Source organism: Lissotriton vulgaris, chromosome 2_1 (assembly GCF_964263255.1).
Source record: "Lissotriton vulgaris chromosome 2_1, aLisVul1.2, whole genome shotgun sequence".
Lineage (NCBI taxonomy): Eukaryota > Metazoa > Chordata > Amphibia > Caudata > Salamandridae > Lissotriton > Lissotriton vulgaris.
Genome location: NC_141687.1, coordinates 758,783,128 through 758,801,042, shown reverse-complemented (window position 1 = coordinate 758,801,042; position 17,915 = coordinate 758,783,128). Strand labels below are relative to the sequence as shown.

The window sequence follows — 17,915 nt, the reverse complement described above, 5'->3', positions numbered from 1 at the left end:
TCCCATCCTACATGATTTTTATATAATGCTGGAGCTTGGGCCACAGCCCATTTTCTGGCATATGTGTATTTTTTGTGAATTGGAATATGATTTGAGAAGGCTGGCATAATTATCTCTTCGCCATGTGGGCACTCCCTGACAAATTCACGTGGCCAGTCTTGTTCAGCTAGAAGAATGTCATAGCCCTTAGAGAGTTTCTCCCAAAAGAGTGCTCTTATTTTTCTAGTTATGTCCCCCTCCATCCGGAGTGTTACTTCATATAACTTGTGGGTTACACAAACCTTGTTGTCGGCAGTTTCAACCTGAATGCATTCATTCAAGTCCACTGTCTCCAGATGATCCTTCGGGATCCTGTTAACTATGGTGACTTCTGCTGCGCTGTCTAGCATTGTTAGAGCCCACTCCCCGTTCTTGAGCTGTGTCCTCAAAATCCTCTGCATGTTTGATTTTTATGCTTGCTACCTTCTTTTTTGGAATTTTAGCTTTTTTACTTTGGTGAACGGGTTCTTTGTCTTTGGACTTGACCCGTTCTTCCTTGTGTTCTGACTGTCCTCTTCTTTCCAATTTCTGCAAGGAAGTCTGAAAAGATCGAGAGGGACGTGTATCATTATCTTGATATCTGTCAGGTTTTTTCAAATTATCCCTATTCCTAAGGTTGTACCTTTTTTCAGAGGGCTCCCGTTGGGGAGACCTACCTCCCCTTTGGGGAGATCTTCCTCTGGACTGAGAACGTTTCTCTCTAGGAAGAGTCTGTTTAGTATTTTCCCACTTCTTTTTAGGAGTAGTGAGATTATTTTTAATAAATACTTTTTCAGGATGTTCTGTTAATTCAGGTTTTACTAGTTTCCCACCCAAACTATCTCTTCCTAATTCTTCATAAATGTTAAATTTACTAAATACTTCGTTACAAACAGGCCAAGTCCCGTCTTTTTTTAAGGAAGCCCGGCTGATTCCCTTGCTGAAAAAAGCTGGGGCGGATGTGAAATGCCTAAAAAATTTCAGGCCCATATCTCAGCTGCGGTTCCTGACGAAGGTGGTAGAGCAACACGTACTCACTATCCTGTCGGAACATCTGGAAAATAACAACTTATTTGAGCCAAATCAAGCTGGGTTCCGTGCGAATCACAGCACGGAACTCGTTATGCTGTCTATTTTGGATGATTTGAGGGACAGGGCAGATAAGAAAATTCCAAGCGCCCTGGTGCTGTTAGACCTCTCCGCGGCATTTGATACCGTCTGTCATAAACAACTACTGTCGCGGATGATGGATTTCGGCATCGAGGGCACAGCACACGCATGGCTCTCTTCCTTTCTTGAAGGGAGGTTCCAGAGAGTACAGCTCGGTGATCTCCTTTCCACCAATACATCGATCGCCTGCGGAGTGCCACAAGGGTCTGCCCTGTCGCCCCTACTCTTTAACATCTATTTACAACCCCTGATTAGACTGCTTAACCAGATGGACTGCTATGTATACAACTATGCGGATGACACCCAATTAGTGATCCAACTCGATCAGGGTCTGGGTGGCCTCGTAAGACTGCAGAACATCCTGAAGCACACAGCCAACTGGATGTCCAGGAATTCATTAAAAATCAATCCGGATAAGACCGAGGTACTGCCAATCACCATCGCAGGGAACCCATGGATTGAGGATTTCTGGCCTAGAGAATTAGGGTCACCTCCAGAACCAGCTACTGTGGTCAAGAGTTTGGGAATCCAGGTGGACGGCAGGCTGTCTATGCAAAAACAAGTGAGGACGGTGGTAGGGACCTGCGTCGGCCTCCTTCGACAACTGAGGAAAGTTTCACCTTTGTTGTCCTTTTCCACTCTGAGGCGAGCGGTCTCTGCCACGATCTTGGCCATGCTTGACTATGGCAATTCGCTATATATAAGACTGCCACATAAACTTTTGCGTAAGCTGCAGGTTGTCATGAACGACGCTGCCAGGCTTATCTTTAAAAAACCTAGGAATACGCATGCATCTCCCCTTATGCAAGAACTGCACTGGTTGCCGGTTAAGCAAAGGGTGATGTTTAAAGGATTGTGCATTGTTCACAAAGCCCTGTACGGAAAGGCTCCAATGTACATGAAATCTCGCCTCATCCCATATAGGCCAGCACGGACACTTCGCTCTGCTGACGCCTCTCTTCTTGTTCAACCACGGTGCAGACTGGCCACAGTAGGTGGACGTGCCTTTTCATATCTGCTCCCTACAGCCTGGAACAAGCTGCCAATTGAATTACGGAAGGAGACTAATTTGTTGGCCTTCCGAAAGAAACTAAAAACAGTGCTTTTCCAGCAAGCATGGGGTAATCTGTAACCTTTTTATGAACAGTTATCCTCCACAGTACTCGATGTTTGGACCCTGATAAAGCGCTTAGAGACCCCTGGGTTATAACGCGCTATATAAATCGAAATAAATAAATAAATAAATAAAGATTTTTCAATAATTCTAGCAAGCTCATATGGTTGATCTGTTATATCTGTTTCTTTTAACTTTTGGCGGATTGCCACGGATGCTGCTTCACCTTTAATGTTAGCTAATAATATAGCTGAGACCTGTTTGAAATCTTTCAGTAATTTCATACCTAGATTTAAGGCCAGTTCTGGACCGTATTCATTTTGAATCTGCCTCAGAACGTCTGGTATTACCACCATAGACGGTACACCATATGATTTTTTGTAGATCGAAGCAAAGACTTTACCCCAAGTGTCACAGTCCTCCACATGTGGTGCTATCCCCATTGGTAAACAGATTGTCAGAATTCTGTGTTTCTCATGAGGTGTACTATCAGGGAATACTTCCTCTATTTGAGTCATTTTCTGAGCTAACCAGAACGGAATTTGTTCCCTCTTTGCGGGTAATTTACCAATGACTGATTGTATAGTCTGTGGTGTTATTTTATTTGTGTTCCCCTGATACGGGGTGTGCTGTGGAATTTTTATAGCTGGTTGGACTGTTAAAGTTTGCATGACATATTGAACCAATTGTCTGTGTATTTTAATTAACTATTTCAGCTGAGCTAACAGTTCTGGACCTGTCATTCCGTTAATGTCAGGATGTGGTGTGTAGCTGGCTAGTACCGGCCATGTTGCTCCTGGTCTAACTAGTGGACCGAGCCTGGTAATGTGATTTTGATGTTGTAGGGCATCTTTAAACCAGAGCTGATGCTCCTGGTAAGTTAATGGAATTTCAAAATCCTTGAAAGGAACGTATTCCGCTGGAGGTTCTTCTAATTTGTAGTAGTGGAACTCGTGTGTTGCTACATTTGCTGCAGGAAATAGAATCCATGAATAGAATACCTCTGTCTGCCGATATTCATGTGCCTCTATAACAAAGATTACTTTACCATCTCTTGATGATACCCCATTTTCTATAAGTTTTATAGTTATGGTTTTTCTTACATTTACCGGGATGATTATTGCCTCCCCGTCATTTTGTTGGAGATTTGTGTCATCTAAGACTGCTTGAGCTGCTATTCTAGCTCTCTCCCTTTCGTCGTCACTTTCCGACATTTTGTCGACTGAAGGTTTTTGCAGAGCAAAGTTTCAAGGTAACAAAGATTAGGTGCACAATATTTTGGAACACTGTATCCTTCAACGTTGAATAAACCAAAAACTAATACATAGGATTTTCGTCCTACTCAGTTCTGGCGGATATTATCCTTTACCCACTCCAGACGTCTATTGGAGTATTTTACGTCAAAAAGGGGTCTGTGTGAAAAGCACGACTGAGTTACTCTAGTATCTAGCGGTAAATTATCGCCTTACCAAACGTTGGGCGCCATGTAGTGTAGTCCCTATATTCCCAATAGGCTCTGCGCATTAGAATAATATATACTGTAGTTTAGACGTAGGACTTAGGTCGACTAGGTTTCTACCGAATATATTAAACTTAATAGTGAGTACCAGCTTGCTCAGAGGTCACTAGAAACTTTCTTGAATAAACAAGAAGGGATTCGTTTCTGACAGCCGCATAAACATGACAACTTTGTTTCCCAAGAATAAGAAATCAAATCTCTAGAGTCGCGGAAACAATAGATAACTATTTTACTCAGTCAATCGTGCATGCTTTCTTTTCACCAGAGATGCAGAGAAATAGAGAGATGGGCGTTTTCAATAAAAGTATTTATTGAACAGTCTTCTTTCTCAAGCATTGGAAATGAACTGCTATAATCGTAATACTGGTTATAAAGTAGAAGGCATATAATACAAACAGTATTATAAAGTAGTACTGTAAAAGCATGATATGGTTTCTAAGCCATCACGTGCATAAAATGTATAAAAATACATACAGTAATAAATAATGACTAAAAGTACTCAACTGGTGCTTCTAAAATACGCCTACCCCGGTGTACCTAACCTAAGTCTAGTACGAGGGAAGAAGTAAGTGAGGCGTAGCCTAAGTTTAGTTGTTCTCTGCCAGGAATCTATTCCAAGAATTCTCTAAGAGGTCTAATCAGCTCCGTACCTTGGTTTTAGAATGAAGGAGGTCTTGTATCTCTCTCTCAGGACTCGATTTCCCAGATACCCGCAAGGGTAAGCCGGAAACACTGGAGCTGAATTTCTCAGCAAGAGAAAAGACAGCGTCTCTCTAAGTGCGTCAGTTGGAGGGTCGGCTTCCTCCGGCACTTGCTGCTGCAGGGCGTCGGGCAAGTAGATAGTTGATCTGCTCCAAACCACTGTGTATTTGTCTGGGCAAACCTAGGCATAATTATACTTTGAAGGTGCCGAGTTTGACGCATGTTTGGACTTAATAACGTCACTCAAAGGCTTAATTCTTGGAAAACGCCAGGAGTTCTTGGACAACTTAATATTCAAGCAGGGGGAAGTCCCTAGCTTCTGAAGGCAGGTTTTTCCAAGAAATTGTTGTTGATTCTCGGAACTTAGTGGAAGTAGCCATGCCGTATTTGGGCTGTATGGCTTAGGCCAAATATGGTAGTGATTTCTATGCCTATCTAAGGATATGATAAAGTATACCTATATAAGGGCATTAATCAGGAAAATTACACTAGGGTCATAGATTAATTTACAACATTGCCAAGAGCAGTGCGTGTGGGATGTGCATTTGAAGGTGTGCAGTTGTGTAGGAATGTGTCAGTGGTGAGAATTATGAGTTCTTACTATTGGCTTTGACCATTCTATTTTCTGACTTTATCTTGCTTAATGGCAGGGCTTGCCTATTGGCTTGGCATAATCTAATGCCATCTTGCATTAGTGGCCTATGCTTAAGTGACTCCATCTTCTGAGCCTGTCTAGGTGAGAAGTGAGGTTTTGCTTTCACTTGTTTTCTGCACTCTGTGTGCTAGTAGCAACCAGTTCTTATCAGAGGAATGTGCAGGCTCCTGCTCGAAGTAATAGCAAAGGCCTGATCGACCAATGCTCTGTCCCCGGCACAGAGTGGTACGGAATCTGATGGGAAAAGGAGGCGGGCTTGCTAGTAGCTTCGACCAACGTTTTCACTTGTATTAAAAGGGGGAGCCTCCACTGGTCTGGTGGAAGTTGGAAGTGGAAGTTTTGGGAGTTTGGACTCCGAGTGAGGGCAGGCGTGTCTATCTTAGATTAAACACTGATTACTGAGCTCTGATCCCCGGCTGTGTGAAGACTTCCCCAGCAAAAAGTGGGCAGTGTATGCATCAGGTGATGTATTGAGTTTTGTGATTATTGCCATTGTGATGTGAGCCAGTGGCTGTGATCTTTTGAGGTGTTTTCCTTGTGGTGTGGTAGGTGCACATCCAGAGTGATCCTATACTCTGTATATATATCTTTCTGATCTCTTGCAGGACATCCAGTGTATCTTATCTTATATCAGTCAGTAATCGGTATTATTGTTTGCTCAGTTATTGATTCATGCCTTTAGATTATAAGTTTGCTACATATGTTTGAATATAATGCATTTGGTATCTGAGACAGCCTTTGTTTAGAGAGTATTATAGCCTTATAGCCCGCCGTAGAGGGCTATACCGGCTATTAAAGGCCCTCTCCAGCGTTAAAGGCCCCGAGCCGAAGGCGAGGGCCTTTAACAAGGGAGAGGGACTTTAATAGCGGTATAGCCCATCTACGAAGGGCTATAAGGCTATTAGAACATTCTGTCACTAGAGGACAGAATGTTCTAACAAAAAAAAACAAAGCCTTTTGGAAGCGTGAGGGGTTTGGAATCCCCTCAGGTTCCCTGAAGCCTTTGTTCAGAGCCAGAGCTGTGAACAAAGAAACATTGGAATGTTGGAGCTCCAGGCTTATACCAGCCATTATAAGCCCAGACCACTCTATTGTTTTCAATGGAGCTCCCAACATTCCAATGTTCTAATATGTAATAAACCCCAAGCTTTATTCTAAAAGTGATAGTCTTTGCATTTTGTTAAATAAAACTCCTTTTCAAAAGGTGCTGTTTGTTTTTTGTTGCAGACCTGCTGTGCCAGGGATGGTAAGACATGCTTAAAAGTGTACATTATTCAAAGGTCTAATGATATATTTGCCTCCCAGGTGGGTGTGGCTTATTGGTGAGAAGCCACATTCAAAGCAACCCTGGATCACGTTTATTCATGGGAAATGGAGCACGTAATTCTCAATTCCATGGTGGCAAAATCAGAACTGAATGCAAATTGCCTACCCACTCATTAACACACCCTGCGGAATTGGTAATGGGCAGGTGTGAAATTTCCATCCACACTTACGCATTGTTTGTAATAAGGGTTAGTTGATAAGTCAAAAAGAGTCTCTATTTAGATTGTATTTTATTGCATAAAAACCATAACATCTCCTCAACCTAATCCCCTGCACATCATTACATTTCCTAAAGGTTTCTTGCAGCTTCAGATATTTGCGGCCTGATTACATAGATCATACTGTTATCAAACCGTGCAAATGTTTGTGCAAAGTTGCACCAGTGCAATATATGTATTTCATAAATATCTGTGCAAAACTGCCCTAGTGCAATCTGTGTAACTCTCCCGTAGATGGTTGCTGGAACACAACAGCAATGGCCACTGCAGAAGGAAACAGCACATAATTATATAACATGTAATGTGTAGCCAAATAGCACCTAGGTGCAAATCAACACCTCCTAAGCAGTGTATTTACTCTGTCAATCGATTCTCGAGGCCACATAACCCACAACCAGGAATTAACTTCCCAATGCAAGTAGGAAATGACAGTGCATTGCCCTTTGTTCAGAGTTCGGGATATCTTAGGCATTGATACTGGATTAAATTTGTGTCTAAAATAAATGTTCCTCAAGTTAGTATGATTAAGATTTTCATCCAAGCAATTGCGCAAAACAATAGTTTGAGAGTTGTCAACCCATCCAGTCCCCGTAATCAAATGGACACGATGTTGGATTGACAGATAAGCATAATAAAAATCACAAACTTCATACATTCTACCACCCCCCCAGGCAAAGACACCAGGCTCATAGACCAGTTGTAGAAATCATCACTGCAAACTCTACCCCTCATTCCAATGCTATTTTCTTAGCAGACTTCAATCTTCATTGGGAGGATCATTCTGACAATCAGATAAAGCCTTCCTTGAAGATCAATCGCTGGTCCAAGAATGTCTTCTACCAACCCACTCCAAAGGCTCTACCTTAGACTGGATCATAGCTAAAGAAACAGCTATAGATAAAATTGGTATCACCACATGCAATTGGTCTGATCATCACTTCATTACCTTCCAAATACCCTTCACAAAACCAAAAGCTTCCTCACAAGCAAAAAAAACAGAAAATGGATGCGTGACACTAGAGAGCTCAATATGGATATTGTCGCAGCACGCTGTGAGATAGAATTGCAACCTCCTAATAATATGGTGGACGTCAATTACCTCACGGAGTATTACAATAATACAATGTTGAGTATTATTGAGGAAATAGCCCTGCTAAAATTCAAAAGGATCCCTGACAAAGATAAAAAATGTGATTTAACGCTGACCTCAATGAAGAAAGACGGTCACTCATATTCACGAGCGGAAATGACGACAACACCCTTCCTCACCCCATTTAATACAACTAAGACTATTCGATCTGCTAAAAGATCAATCCAATAAAATGGGCAAATCTGCAACAACTACTACAGATTCTAATACAAGCAGTGAAGATTTCTAATCCTTCTTCACAGCCAAATCGATGGCGGTGGAGCTAAAAAAAAAAAAACTGTGGAAGGCCCTTGTTTCACTAAGAGCACCCCAGATGAGTTTCAACATCAACCAGATCTGGAAACGCCTAAAAATAATGCTGGATGGTCAGAATTCAAGCCTTTCAGGGACCTAGACATTGCAAAGATCATCTTGACTATCAAACCAAATAATCACTACAACGATCCCTTACCTGCAAAGGGTTGGTCTACAACAAACCAACTGCTCATCCCATCTTGGACAAAGATCATCAAAGCTTCGCTGCCACATGGCTCAATACTGGTCTGCCTAAAAACAGGGCAAGTCACACCAATCTTAAAAAAACCAACAGAGAACCCCTCTGACCATAACAATTTCAGACCAGTAACAAACATTCTCATGCTAACAAAAGTCCTGGAACAAAATGCATACAACAACAATTGAGCCAACATATATCTGAATTCAATCTGTTGAATGACTTCCAATCAGGATTTAGACCAAACCATAGTACTGAAACAGTGATTCTGCACATCGTGGATGATGCTCTACTTGCCCTCGACCGCAATGAAACTTGTCTCCTAATCCTGCCCGACCTCTCTTCAGCATTCGACACAGTTAACCATGCCAAAATACTAGATCGCATGAAAAATAGGATGGGATTAGAGGGTCCAGTCCTAAAATGGTTTAGATTGTTTTAGAGAATAGAGCGCAAACATTCATAGTCAACCAAACATTATCAGCTTCTTTCAGAATTGCGATCGGAGTTCCTCAGGCTTCAACTCTATCCCCGGCACTATTCAATCTGTATGTAAAGTCCCTCACAGAAACCTTACAACGAGCAAACATCTCTTTCCACATGTATGCAGATGACACACAGCTGTACATCAAGGTTACATCTACAGTAGAGATAGATATCATGAACCAAGCACTAAAGAGTACCATCCATTGGCTAACCAGTAATCACTTGAAACTTAACCCTCATAAAACCGAATTCCTGCTGATCTCCCCCCAGAAAAGCGCTAAGAACATCCTAGAGTGGACCAATCTGATCACGGCACTAAACTGTACTCCAAGGATTGTTGATTCTACCAAAACCCTGGGAATTATACTAGACAAAAACCTAAATATGCTGTCTCATATCAACACAATGGCAAAAAATGCCTGGTTCCATTTAAGCTACCTCAGAAAAAACTCAAACTTTTCTTAAATAAGCCTGACATTAAAACAGCAGCCTAGGCACTAGCAATATCAAGGATCGCGTATGGTTGCACAACCCTACCTGGTCTCCCCAAGATTTCAACAGCCCCACTGAAAGCCTGTCTCAATGCGGCCACAAGACTTATAATTGGCTCCAGGAAATTCGACCACATCACCCCTCATCTGAAAGCACTTAACTGGCTGCCTTACGAAGCGAGAATACCCCTAAAAATAGCATCTATCACTCACAAAGCGATACACTACAAAACACCAGTGTACCTAGCCCAGAAAATCACACAATCAGGAGGATGCTGTGTCTCCAAGAGTCATGGAGATCTATTACTGAAACCAGCCCGTTTCCATAAGAAAATAACTTATGACGAGCTTTCTCTGGTGCAGCGCCTAGAATTTGGAACTCTCTCCCGCTAACATTAAAATAATTTTGTCAATCTCTGCATTAAAAAATTAAGCCAAATCTTTTTACATGAGAAAATATCTCCCTTAATCGCAGCAGAATCGCCTCTATCATTGATCCGCCATGACCAAACGCATGCTACCTCTCATCGAACATTAACCTCATCTGGGGTATTGTATATATGTCTATGAAGCTTTAATGTTTTTCTCAAAATCTTTGTACAACTACCGATGACTTGGTAACAAAACTGTCGATTGATATGCAAATGTAAAGCGCTCTGATACCTCTTTCAGGGTCATGTTCGCGCTATATAACACACCAAATAAATAAATAAATAAAAATATTTAGATGCATGGCTTCTTATATTATCTTTAAAGGCAAAATGGAAAAAAAGCCTCTTCATTTTTAAAAGCAGAGAAGGACGTCTGCACTGCATCAGCAACAAGGATGCCTCAAGTAAATCACTGCTGTGCCACTTTAAAAATCCATGGTCCATGTATGGAATGCATCTACCACTGCAGGAAATATTTGAAAAATAAATGTAAACGGAACAGAAGCTTAGATTCAACCGGAAGTTGCCAGAGCGATGATAGATGCCATGAACTCTATAATTTGTAACACTGGGCAAAGCACTACGCTACGCTCGTGTAGTTTGCGAAGTTTCCGCTACTTTGCACTAGCGAATTGCATGTAGCACAGTGCAAACACGCATAGCATAGTGTTGCGGTCATTTTTTGCTTGCTCGCGGTCCTCAACGTCAAGTTGGCGACTGCGAGCAAGCAAAATGACATCCCGGCGAGATTTTTTCCTCGTTCGCGATCAGCATTATCAAGTTGCCGATCACGAGCGTGGAAAATAAACCTCCTGGTGAGATTCTTAATGCAGGGAGGTCAGGTTTCTCATTGCGAGTGGTTGCGTATGCTCGCGACCGCTCGCGATGAGAAACTACCAGTCCGCGTTGAGAAAGTTGCCGCTCGAATAAAATATACTCTAGCGGCAGAAAACTACCGCTTGCACTGTGCAAGATGCCGTAATCCCTGATAACACCATGCCACCCTCCACTCCCCCCCATGACCACCAATAATTATTGTCCTCTATTACAAGGGAAGAGGGTCTGTGGTGGGAGAATGGTAGGCAGTGCCAGACATAAAGACGCGGTACAAGTACCATTGTGCTGACATCCCTCTCCCACCGGGTTGTTACTGAAGGATCACCTGGCAGAAATCACTCCTGGCAGAGACGCCAGGGTTGAGTAAATCCTGAAATTGCTGCCAGTCGAACGCAGAACGGGAGGGATTGGGGGACAGGTGGAGGGGGAATCTCTGGATTCCTTAGGCCTAAATGTACCAATTCACCAAAGTGATATCTATGACTACCTTTCCTGGATGAAACGAAAATCCTGGGGATCCCGTCACCAGGATAGCACAAGCCTGTGATACCTGCAAGGAAATTCTCACCATTCACCAATATGCGCTTCCAGCAGTCATCTAGCACTTGCCATCTTTATTTTGCTTCTCTACAGTCAGGTCTTCTTTTTTTTGTGCTTTTTAATATTTTCGGAAAGCTATTTTGTGGCATCTGATGTAAGGACTGAAAATATGGACTTATTCCTAAATAAACAAAAAATACAGATCTATTTGAAATTATATGATTCTCTCTTGCATCCTAAGTCTGCAGTAAATATTTTTTTGATCCAATGTCATTCAAGTATCGGCTCGAGACCACTCAATCACACGCATGAAGAACATATTGATACAGTCAATTTTTCTGCAATCATCCCAAAGAAGTTCCGAAGGAGGATGACCATGATGTTTTGTTGTTTGGCTGTCTCAATACAGAGGTGAGATACTTGTTGTAGCCATGTCTCAATGCAAATCAGTATTTCTCTACATTTTGTAGAGGGGGCACATTAGCTTAGAGATCACAGCGTCAAATGTATTGTTCATTTCACACCAGTCTCTAATCAGTAGTTGACAAAGTACTCTAGACACCACAATGTCATCAAATGCCACAAATGCAAGCCTTTCCTAAAGTTAAATGTTCTTAGGAGGATAAGGCTTCTTGAAAAATAAGAACATTTCAGTAGATGATCCAAAGTGCTATGATCTGGTATAACCAAACCTATCTCTGGAGCACGCAGGTTACATCCCAACTCTCCTATGTCTAAGTTCACCTATTGACTCCTGTTCAAGATTCTTTATTAAAATGTATGGTTAAATGAATGCAAGAGAAACTTGAAAACATATGTATTACAATAGGCGTCAGTCACCTATAGATTCCTAAAGGCAAGTGTAAAATTGTCATTAAATTTACTCGTTCCTGTTCTCCTACTGTCTCAATATATTCTTTTGTAACATAACATCTTTTTATCATATATGCTTTTTCAATAATCACCCCAATGACTCCTGGAGGTGTCCATGACCAACTTCAAGATCCGCCCACTTTTACAAACCTTGACCAACAAACATTTTCATTGTCTCTTCCCAAAATTCTCTGGTATCACCCATTCTGCAGTCTTTGTTGGGAAGCAGGCTTTACCAGTGGAAAGAACAGTTTTTTTGGATTCTGTGACTGCTTCTTCGCCTTTAAGGTTTCACAAAGACCACTCAAGACTTTTAATGAATTTGGTGATTTTCTTCAACAGTTTCTTTTTAGTCCATTAAGGTAGTCATCATTACAAGGTTTTGTTTAACAAGCATATCATAATTTTTGCAATAACAATAACTCCTTGCTTTAACATTACAAGGAAAAAGTCAGAAGTAAGGCAATTGTGTCCAGTCTTAAATTTTTAAAGGGTTTATACAATACCTGAAATAGTTTAAGAGCCTTCACCAGTCCACCAACTTCATTCTTTAAAGAAAAAATGATGGCAGCTCTTCCTCTTTCAGTGGAATGGTCTCTGATATCCTTATTTTCTTCAGCATTTATGTATTTTAGCTTGTTTAGCTGTGAACACATGCAGAATTTGGGTTTGATTGTGAAACGAAAATTGCATAAGAGACAGGCTAGGACAAATGACCAATCAATTACTTGAGAAATGTGTTCAAACCATTGTCTTAAAATAAAAATGCAATTTAGTTTTATACAGGTCTGTCAAGAGGTTAATGAGCCACAACCTAAAGTGGCACCTCTAACTACAGAGACAGGCAACACTTGTTCTAGGTCCGCACCCTATTTATGACCTCCAGTCACCTTCATGGGTGCATAAGTAAGATAAGTCGTTAATATTCAGCTTGGTCAAGATCTGTCCTGTATAAAGTGCTCTGTGAATGTGTTTGTGTAGGTTTTTTTTAGAATTGACTGGTGTTGTTAAATACAATTTTGTCAGAACAGTGTGCTAAAAAGCATAACAAATAAAAGTAAACCATATCTATAAAATCATAACAAATTTAAAATGTGCCCTGCGGCATAGCATTACTGGCAAGAATAACATTCTAGAACGACAATAGGTGCATCTTTGGAATTACTGTAAGTACATGTTTAATTCCATTTGGTTATAGTATTTTTTACTGTTCTATGTTCAGATTTTCTATTCTTTTATTTAAAATTGTAATCATGTTAACGTTCACTCTAATAATTTAGTGCATATAGTAGGCACATTTAATGGATAGGTTGATATTCATTTTATTTTGTAGAACAAAAGAGATGGCCTACATTGTTGTTTTTTAAAATATTTACTCTTGTTTGTTCATTCACTTTTTCAACGCATATTTGTGCATGCCTCCTTACTTCCGTCTTTTCAACCTTATTGTATGTCCAATTTGCCTTAGGACTAGATGCTATACATTTCAAATCTATTGACGTGTAAGTGCTTCTTATTCTCAAAGTAAAGAACTTCATTAGTCTATACTTTACAGAAACTTCTATTGAACGTACACTGATTTATTTGTGCAAGGCAATAAAGTTGTAAAGTCAAACACTGAGCTGAAAACCAATCAATATCATATTAGGTATTTACACAACCATAAGGGTTGCACATATGCTTCATCTGCAGGTTACATTTTTCTATAATTGATGATTATTCTTGCACTTGTAATTATCGTATGAATAGTTAATACCATCAAGGTACAGTGCACTGAAATGCAATACAGGCATCCAATTATCTTATTTTTGCACAACAAATATATTAGTGGTTTTTATAAATAAGGCTTTTGCGTGAATATTTAGAACAGTGTTTTAAACCAAAGAATATGAGTGAAGAAATGAAGTAACCAGGGCCCTTATTTATGAGGACTTGCGTCAGTTTTGCGCCGCCGGTGCGTCACTTTTTGCGACGCACTAGCGGCGTAAAAAATGCGCCTTGTTGCGCCATATTTAAAAAGTGACGCATCTAGGTAGATGCGTCACTTTTTAAACCCCTGCGCCACATTATACCTGCGTCAGGTATAATGTATGCAGAGGGGGCGTTCCCCCGCAAAAAGCCTCGTAATAGTGACGCAGTGAAATCTATGAGATTTCACTGCGTCACTTTTAGGATGCTGTTGCGTCAAAATCTTGCGCCTGCCTCACAGCAGGCGTAAGACTGACGCAAGCCCTTTCATATGGGGCTTTCCCCCATGTGAAAGGACGCATTGCTGGAGTTGCGTCACTTTTGTGACACACTCCAGCAATGCGTCACTTTTGCGCTTACAGATACGGCAGAAATACTGACGTATCTGTAAGTCCTTGCGACATGATGCGTCATACATTAAATATGACACATCATTGGTGTCGCAAGGAGTGCGCAGTGAAAAGTGATGCATCGCTGTTTTCACGCAGCGATGCGTTACTTTTCATAAATGAGGCCCCAGGTGTTCAACTTATTTACAATCAAGTCAACATTTATTTATGAGCAATGTACTGTAAAATAATGTTATAGATAACTTGGTTAAGTTTCCATTTACGTAAAACTGTATACCATTACAGCTGAAAGCATTCCTAAATCTTGTTGCAGTTGCTATAAGGGCTTGTTAGGGTGTTTAAACTTCACCTTTACAATGCCAGTCCACAAGGAGGTATTTGGTACAGTCAGTTAATCCTTAATCCAGATCTTTATGTGTATTTGTTATGACATGGTTGACGACCAAAGTATCTGTTAATGTATAGTCAGTGCCAAAATTGTAGTGGTTTATTGATGTTTAGCATCACAGTATCAGTATTTCATAGCACATGGTATACGTTAAGGCTGTTGTGCTGGGTACACAGTCAAAATATCGAGTTGTAAATATCGACCTACCAAAATATCGTGTTAGAAATTTCGAAGGTATAGAATATCGATGTCAAGAATATCGTTGGACAGAATATCGACCCTAAGGTAAGTAATATCGAAATTATTTATATCGATGTAAGTAATATCAAAGTTAGTAATATCGATAGCATATATATCGATGTCACTAATTTCGATGACACTAATATCGATATTTGTATGATTTTTTTGTTTTTTATTATATATGTGTTATATGTGTTACTTAAGTATTTAAAATAAATAATATTATATGTGTATTAATTTTATATATTAATAAATTTATTTATAAGCAAATTATATGTTAAATTATATGTTTTAGTACCGGAGCGGGTAGTGGGTTTATAGGGGAATAGGGTGGGAAGTAATTTAATTATGTTCAATTAATTATTAATTAGTAGGAGTTATAAAATAATTTTAATTAATTGATAATTAATTTTAATTAATTGGAAATTAATTTTAATTAATTGATTAATTGATAAATATGTTTTGTAGCGGGTTGTGGGTTTATAGGGGAATAGGGTGGGAAGTAATTTAATTATGTTTAATTAATTATTAATTAGTAGGAGTTATAAATTAATTTAAATTAATTGCTAATTAAATTTAATTATTTGGAAATTAATTTTAATTAATTGATAAACATGTTCTGTAGTGGGTTGTGGGTTTATAGGGGAATAGGGTGGGAAGTAATTTAATTATGTTTAATTAATTATTAATTAGTAGGAGTTATACATTAATTATCATTAATTGCTAATTAATTTTAATTAATTGGAAATAAAATTTAATTAATTGATTAATTGATAAATATGTTTTGTAGCGGGTTGTGAGTTTATAGGGGAATAGGGTGGGAAGTAATGTAATTATGTTTAATTATTTATTAATTAGTTGGAATTATAAATTAATTTGAAATAATTGCTAATTAAGTTTAATTAATTGGTTATTATTTTTAATTATTGGTAAATAATTTTCATTAATTCATAAATAGATAAATGTGTTCTGTTGCCGGTTGATGGGTTAATAGGGGAATATGGTGGGAAGTAATTTAAATGTAATTAAGTAATAATGTATTTAAATTAATTGTTTTGTTAATAATATAATTGATAATTAATTATTAATTGGTCATTAAATATTATAAATTGGTATTTTTTAATATTTCATTTGGGCTACATATAATTTGATAATCATGTCTTTAATAAATATGTATAGGTATTGTGTATGGTTTATATTTATTTAATAGTTTAAATGTTAATTTCTAAAAAAAGCTTTTATTTATAAGTATGTTATTTTAGCCCCTACGCTTCTCCAACAATTTCCCTACTGTAGCACTCTCTGGAGTGGGAATAGTAATGTTTACCTGTACGCTATCCAACGCTTTCCCTACTGTTGCACTCTCTGGAGTGGGAATAGTAATATTTACCCCTACGCTATCCAACGCTTTCCCTACTGTTGCAATCTCTGGAGTTGGAATAGTAATTGTTACCCCAACGCTATCCAACGCTTTCCCTACTGTTGCACTCTCTGGAGTGGGAATAGTAATTTTTACTCCTACGCTATCCAACACTTTCCCTACTGTTGCACTCTATGGAGTGGGAATAGTAAATTTTACCCGTACCCTATCCAACGCTTTCCCTACTGTTGCACTCTCTGGAGTGGGAATAGTAATATTTACCACTACGCTATCCAACACTTTCCCTACTGTTGCACTCTCTGGAGTGGGAATAGTAATTGTTACCCCTACGCTATCCAACGCTTTTCCTACTGTTGCACTCTCAGGAGTGGGAATAGTAATTTTTACTCCTACGCTATCCAATGCTTTCCCTACTGTTGCACTCTCTGGAGTGGGAATAGTAATTTTTACCCCTACACTATCCAACACTTTCCCTACTTTTGCACTCTCTGGAGTGGGAATAGTAATTTTTACTCCTACGCTATCCAACGCTTTGCCTACTGTAGCACTCTCTGGAGTGGGAATAGTAATTTTTACTCCTACGCTATCCAACACTTTCCCTACTGTTGAACTCTCTGGAGTGGGAATAGTAATTTTTACTCCTACCCTATCCAACGCTTTCCCTACTGTTGCACTCTCTGGAGTGGGAATAGTAATTGTTACCCCTACGCTATCCAACGCTTTCCCTACTGGTGCACTCTCAGGAGTGGGAATAGTAATTTTTACCCCTACGCTATCCAACGCTTTCCCTATTGTTGCACTCTCTGGAGTGGGAATAGTAATTTTTACCCCTACGCTATCCAACGCTTTCCCTACTGTTGCACTCTCTGGAGTGGGAATAGTAATTTATACTCCTACGCTATCCAACGCTTTCCCTACAGTTGCACTCTCTGGAGTGGGAATAGTAATTATTACCCTTACACTATCCAACGTTTTAAATAATTAATGTTATAAATATTAAAAGAATATTTAATTATTTATATTTTTTTACATTTTATTGATGTTATTGTTTTATGTTTGTAAATGTATTAGTAAATTAGACTATATTTTATTAAATTATAAATTAGTGAAATAATTATTACTATTTATTGTTCAGTACATATATATTATATATTTACTGTATATATTTATTTCATGTATTATTATTAAATATGTATTATTTATTAATTTTAAACATTATTAGATACTTTTAACTATGTACATTTTATTTATTAGTGTTATTTACTTTATTTCACATTTATATTTTAAAAGAAAAAAAAACGATATTTTTAACATCGATATTTTTAACATCTATATTATTTTTTCGATATTTTTGTACTTACCATGTTGTAGATAGGATGTCGATATTCTTGCCCTCGATATTTTTGACTCGATATTCCTGTAGGTCGATATTATTTAGGTGGATATTTTGTCAGTGATCCGTTGTGCTGAGTCCCAAAAATTATATATATTCATCTTTTTTTCATTATTCCAAGTCTGTGTCAGTAGTTACATCTAGGCACTATTAAGTTATAATTTAAAATCAC

General features: G+C 39.0%; 1 protein-coding gene across 2 annotated transcripts in view; it reads right to left on the bottom strand.

The window, feature by feature from the left end:
• Positions 1-17,915, bottom strand: part of TPH1 (tryptophan hydroxylase 1) — a 391,357-nt gene that overhangs the window by 203,871 nt on the left and 169,571 nt on the right. The window contains exon 2 of one of the 2 annotated variants that reach the window (XM_086956069.1): positions 12,530-12,667. The exons of the other annotated variant lie outside the window; for it this stretch is intronic. Within the exon in view, the coding sequence (XP_086812195.1) occupies positions 12,530-12,667 (138 nt within the window). The remainder of the gene's footprint in view (positions 1-12,529; positions 12,668-17,915) is intronic. 2 annotated transcript variants of the gene reach the window in all.